At 47.7% G+C, this 6,000-nt stretch overlaps 1 protein-coding gene across 1 annotated transcript in view; it reads right to left on the bottom strand.

The window, feature by feature from the left end:
* The window catches only part of LOC107610923 (probably inactive leucine-rich repeat receptor-like protein kinase At3g28040), a 2,414-nt gene extending 1,972 nt beyond the window's left edge, over positions 1-442 (bottom strand). The window contains exon 1 of the mRNA XM_016312902.1: positions 43-442. Coding sequence (XP_016168388.1) covers positions 43-442 — 400 coding nt within the window. The remainder of the gene's footprint in view (positions 1-42) is intronic.

The following is a 6,000-nucleotide window of genomic DNA, read 5'->3' as shown; positions in this document are numbered from 1 at the left end:
TGTATAAACGCAAATATGACATTTTTATATTAGTGTATATACCTCTCTCCCAAATGAAGCCATCAAAACAATTAGCAGACAGACTAAGATATCTCAGATACTTGAAAGATAAGAATAAAGACCCATTTAAGCTGCTTGAATTTGTATTATCAAGGCATCCACCCCAACCGGTTCGACCGGAGTTTCTATTTACAGATTCCAGAGAGAGATGGGTGACGTGGCCAGAGAAGGGATCACAAGTTACACGCTCCCATTCACAACAGTTGCTCTTTGGACTATCATTCACCCAAGAAGGCAACAAAGCATAATTGGAATAAGAAGCCTTGAAATCAAGCAAAGACCTCTTCTCTTCCGTAAAGCACCCATTATTCCTACCGAATAATTGAATCAATACTATTCCTTCCATCAAAATCACCCATGGCTTCTTCCAAGGACCCTCCATATCTGGATCTGTGGTAACTCTAACGGCCTCTTGGTATTAGTGTCTGTGTGTGTGCGTTTTTTTTTAATTTATTTTTTTGAAAGATGGTATGGAAGATTTAAACAAAAAACATGGAATTCGAACACGAGATCCCTGCAAGATGCTGCTTATTCAATAGCGCCCAGTTTTAGATAAAATGATGTTGCAAGATTTTGTGTTCTATCAAATGTAACAACTGCGCTATATTTTTTATTGATAGTCAAATTATAGTGACTGAGTCATTAGCCGGCTACACATGATTCTGGGTCAAGTCAATTCGTTAAAGTCTTCAAGTCAACACTATTTGATCGTTTCTCTTTCTGGCTCATTTTGATTGGGTTATCTATTCTCATAAACAACTTGTTCGGTACCTGGGATTATGGGGTCCTAGTCGAGTCGGGTATCGAAGAGAGAACGAGAGGGTGAGGCCTTGACGTGACTTGGAGCGGGAGTCGGAACGTGGGTTGAAGGCTGGCGACGCCGGGGGTGATGTGGACGAAGGGGGACGACCACCTACAAGAACATTCCGACGATCAAGTCAGTGTCTGTACGATGTGATGGCCAAATTAGGTAAGATAGTGCGTACCTTGAGGGAGAGCTGGCCTCTCCTCTTATATACTGTGCTGGGTGGGTCCATAAATGACCTAGCCAACTGGCCAAGAAACTTCTGTGAGCTGTCCTAGTCCACGTGGGAGGAGCAGGTCGTTCCGGATTTCGGATCGGGACTTCGGGTGCTGCCCCGAGGATACCGACCCGACCAGTTTGCTGGGCACGGTGATTTGAACCGTGTAGTGGCAAGTCGCGCGTACTTCGGGCCGGGCGTGGGGGACCGACCCGTCGGGTTTTCCTATCATAAAGGATGGTTCGGGCTTGGATCGGAGCGGTGTTCCTGACCCGTCGGGTAATCGGGCTGGACCGTGTGAGTCCGTAACAGTACCCCCAACGCGCCAGTCGTGAGGTTTGAAGCTCGTGGCTGGGCGCATTTGACTTACTCGCCGAGTCGGGACGTATCCCTCTTCTCGGGAGCTCGCTGATGCCGTTCGTGTTCCCCACGCGTAGTCATCTCGCCTCTCCCTGGATGCTGCCTCCTTGACTTCTGCGCTAGGCATTAAATGCCCATCATTTTATGATTTGAAATTCGCGTGAAATGGCGAATGTGCCCTTGCCTTTTGGTGCTCCTCCTCGGCGGTTACGCCTTTTGTCCTCTTTTTATTTTACAACTCCCTCATAACTCTATTCTTCTTTTCTTTTTCTTTTATTTTCTCGCACTGCTGCTGCTTCTATTCTCTTCCCCGCTTTTACTGCTGCTTCGATCCTTTGGATTCTTCCTTCAACTTTTACAGATTCTACATTTCTTGGTACGTTGTTACAGTTTTTCTTGCTATCTGGTTTTCCTTGGTGTTTTCGTGCGTTTTTTGTGAATGTCTGGGTTTCTTTTGCTTTTTGCTGCTTCTTCCTTTAGAGGGGGTGCCACTGGGTTTTTTCTGGGTTTAGCTTAAGTTTTGGGTTAGCGTAGGGGTGTCCAGGAGGTGGTTTTAGGGAGTTGTAGCTTGTTTTTACTGCTTTAAGGGTTCCCGACCTCCCGTTCTGACTAAGTGGTGCCCCCGTTGTAGGTATAGCCGAGCGCCCCGTATTTCCGAACCTGGCTCAGCGGCCGCTAGCCGATTTCATTGACCATTATGCCTGGGTTACTTCCGATGTGAAGGACACCCCCTCCAAGGTCACCCGGGAGAGCCTCCAGGATCTGCGCCAAGCTGGGCTCTTGTGTGGAGGTGGCCCCGAGGAAGCATTGTACCAAGTTGGGAGTTCGTTTACCTTTTTCTCCCTTTGTCATGGTTTTGCTAAACCGTTGTGATGTTGCTCCGTCGCAACTGCATCCGAACAGCTGGGCTGCCATTCGATGCTTCGAGATGGTTTCTGAGTATCTAGAGCTTCCGATCTCTGTGAACGTTTTCCTCTACCTTTTCCTTCTTACGAACCCTTCTCGAGAAGGAAAGACGAAAAAGGGGTATATGTCCTTTAGGGCTCAACAAAGTCGCAGGATCTTTGGCCTTTTTGAGGACTCCTTTCATGATTTTAAGTCTACTTTTTTCAAGGTCAGACCAATTGAGGGTCATCAACCCTTCAGGCTTACTGCCGAGGGAGAAAGGCGGATCCCGACTTATTGGAGCTTTGGGGCGGGATCCGATTACTTAATAAAAATATCCTATGATTGGTTGAGCTCGGAAGATCGTAATCTCGCCGATATCTTGTTGGCAATTTTTGGCGAGAAAAATCTTAACCCTCGTATGGTTATGGGGGACCGGGAGGCCGGTCGGTCGTATGTTGGTGAGTTCTTTATTTTTCTTGTATTTTTGTTTAGTGTTTTACTTTTCTATTGCTCACAGCTTTGCTTTTTGCTTGCAGTTTCCATGGCTGGCGGAAAGACTACCCTGGCTGAGTTAATGAACCTCATTCAAGAGGGTGATGAGGGTGGTGAGGACTCCTCGGTGACTCCTTCAGCTAGTACATTGCCGACATCTTGTTGGCCATTTTTGGCGAGAAAAATCTTAATCCTCATATGGTTATGGGGGATCGGGAGACCGGTCGGTCGTATGTTGGTGAGTTCTTTATTTTTCTTGTATTTTTGTTTAGTGTTTTACTTTTCTATTGCTCACAGCTTTGCTTTTTGCTTGCAGTTTCCATGGCTGGCGGAAAGACTACCCTGGCTGAGTTAATGAACCTCATTCAAGAGGGTGATGAGGGTGGTGAGGACTCCTCGGTGACTCCTTCAGCTAGTCATGGCCAGGAGGATGCCGAGGAAGGTAGTGGTCGGGTTAACGGGGCTGACCAAGGTCAGGCGGAGACGGCTGAGGTCCCTCCTGAAAATGCCCCGAGGAACCCAGGTGTGGAGGAGGAGGTTCTTTTTGGGGAGGAGGATCTGGGGTCTAGTGATGACGACCTGCAGGTCGTTGGCAACCCGAAGAAGAGAAAGCGGGACTCGGGGGGGCCTTTCTGTTATGGAGAAGAACTTCGATGCTGGGGGTTTCATTGAGTCCCAATTGCTTCCTGGTACTAAAGAGTTCTTCCAGGATGCCGACCTTGCAGGTCAGGCGAGGTGGATCTATCGCAGTCTTCTCCGAGCTGCCGCTATTGCCAAGAAGGTGGAACCTGTCTTGGGAAATATTCATGTCTTGGAAGGGAAGCTTCGGAACTCCCAGAAGGATCTGACGGATTCGAGGTCTCGGAAGGATTGTTTGAAGACAAAGTTAACTGAGCGGGAGGAGAAGGCTGAGGAGGATGCCAAAGAGATCAATAGGCTGGTGGAGCGGACCTTCACCTTGATGAAAAATTTGAATACTTCTTGTGCTGAGATTGCCGCTGCTGAGAAGAAGGACAAGGATTTGGAGAGAAACTGAAGTTGGTGGAGAGCTCGACAACGACTGCTCATCAGGAGATAGCCACCCTGAAGAAGAAAAACAAGGAGATTGCAAAGGGGGCCTGGGAGGCCGTGAAGCTGACCGAGGGGGGGATTAAGCTTCAGGTGGCTGTGCTGGCTCCCGACCTCGATCTTTCTCAGGTTGGGGATCTCAAGACGGTTGAGAACGGGAGGATCGTTGATATCCTCAAGCCTTGAGATGGATACCTCTTTCAGCTTTTGTATTCCTTGCATTGCTTCTTGTAATTTATTGCTTTTACCTTTGGGCTTGTTTGAGGCGCTTTTTGATTGTAATGAATACTTTGGCACTTTATTTTGACTAAGCCATTTTTGTTTGTTATTGTTTGCTTGCTCGGGCCGTTGTGGCTTTACTTTCTTTATTGTTTTGCTTATCCGGGCCGTCGTGGCCTTCTTTGATGTTTGGTTTACCGTTTTATGCTATTTGCCATTTTTGTCGCTTGTTGCTTTTTAAGTTGTGCGTTTTAGCTTTGGGTCCCTTCGGTTCCCGGGGGTGATCAGTCCCGGATTTTTGTTAGGTCGACCGCTCGTCGTTTTTGTCATTTTGCCGTATTGGCTATATCTTACAAAAGACAAGGTTATTGTTTATGCATATGTAGAACTTAAAACAAAGGAATGATGTAATACATAATTAAAAGAAATAAAAGTAAAGAAAAAGGAGAAAAATATGGCAGGAAAATTAAAGTGGAGGTGGCGGGGTCGTCAGGCCGTGAGGTCGCTTTTTCTTATGAGTAAAACCTTTTTAGGTTTGCCATGTTCAATGTCCTCGGTACCTTGTTTCCATCCAACCTCTCTAGCTTGTATGCGCCCTTGCCGAGGACTTCTCTTACCCTGTAAGGTCCTTCCCAGTTTGCGGCCAACTTGCCTTCTCCCGGGGTTGGCGGTTTTATGTCGTTGCATCGTAAGACCAGGTCGCCTTCCCCGAGGCTTATTTTTAGTATTTTGCCGTTGTACCTTAGGGCTATCCTTTTCTTGATTACTATCTCTGTCAGGTGTGCCATCTGTCTTGTTTCGTCAACCAGGTCTTTCTCGACTACCTCGCTTCCTCCTCCGAGAAGTAATCTTGGACTCGGCTCCCCTATTTCGACTGGGATGACTGCATCGACCCCGTATGTGAGTCGGAAGAGGGTTTCGCTGGTGGATGATTAGGGGAGAGTTCTCTAAGACCATAAGATTGAGGCTAGCTCGTCTTCCCATGAGCCCTTCTTCCCTTCAAGTCGTTTCTTTAGCCCTTTTAAGATGACTTTGTTGGCTGCTTCTACCTGGCCGTTGCTTTGGGGGTGCTCAACTGAAGAGAACCTTTGCTTGATTCCTAGTCCTGAGAGGAATTCTTTGAACTTCTTGTCGGTGAATTGTGTCCCATTATCTGATATGACAGTTTTTGGGATTCCGAATCTGGTGACTACTTGCCTCAACATGAATTTTTGGCAATTTGCTGAAGATATTCTAGCTAGTGGTTCAGCTTCCACCCATTTGGTGTAGTAGTCTATGGCTACTATCAAGTATTTTACTTGTTCTGGCCCAGGTGGGAATGGCCCTAAGAGGTCGACTCCCCATTGGACGAAAGGTCGGGGCGCCATCATCAGACTGAGTTCTTCAGGTGGAGCTTTGTGGAAGTTGGCATTTTCTTGGCATTTTTTGCATTTCCTGACGAACTCCTGGGCGTCCGACATCATTGTGGGCCAGTAATACCCTGATCGGATGATCTTCCTCGCCAACGACCTTCCTCTAATATGGTGACCACAACACCCCCTCGTGGACTTCGCTTAGGACGTAGTCCGTCTGGTCAAGGCGTAGACATTTGATAGGGGTTGGTGGAGCCCTCGCTTGTATAACTGTCCTTGTATGATCACATATTTGGGGGCTTCCCTCCTGGTGGCTTGTGCTTCCTTCTCGTTCTGGGGTGCTTCGCCATGCTCCAAATATCGGAGGATATGGTCTATCCATGAGGGAGGGCTTGGTGGCTAGGTTGCGCATAAGATGATTGCTGGTTCAGTTGCCAGCCCTTGGATTAGAGACCTGTTCCCCGTCCCAGGTTTGGTGCTCGCTAGCTTGGAGAGGAGGTCTGCCCGAGCGTTTCTTTCTCTAGGAACATGCTGGATTA

The sequence above is a fragment of the Arachis ipaensis genome, chromosome B08 (assembly GCF_000816755.2).
Source record: "Arachis ipaensis cultivar K30076 chromosome B08, Araip1.1, whole genome shotgun sequence".
Taxonomy (NCBI): Eukaryota; Viridiplantae; Streptophyta; class Magnoliopsida; order Fabales; family Fabaceae; genus Arachis; species Arachis ipaensis.
The sequence above is the reverse complement of the archived record's forward strand: the minus strand, read 5'-3'. Positions and strand labels throughout refer to the sequence as shown.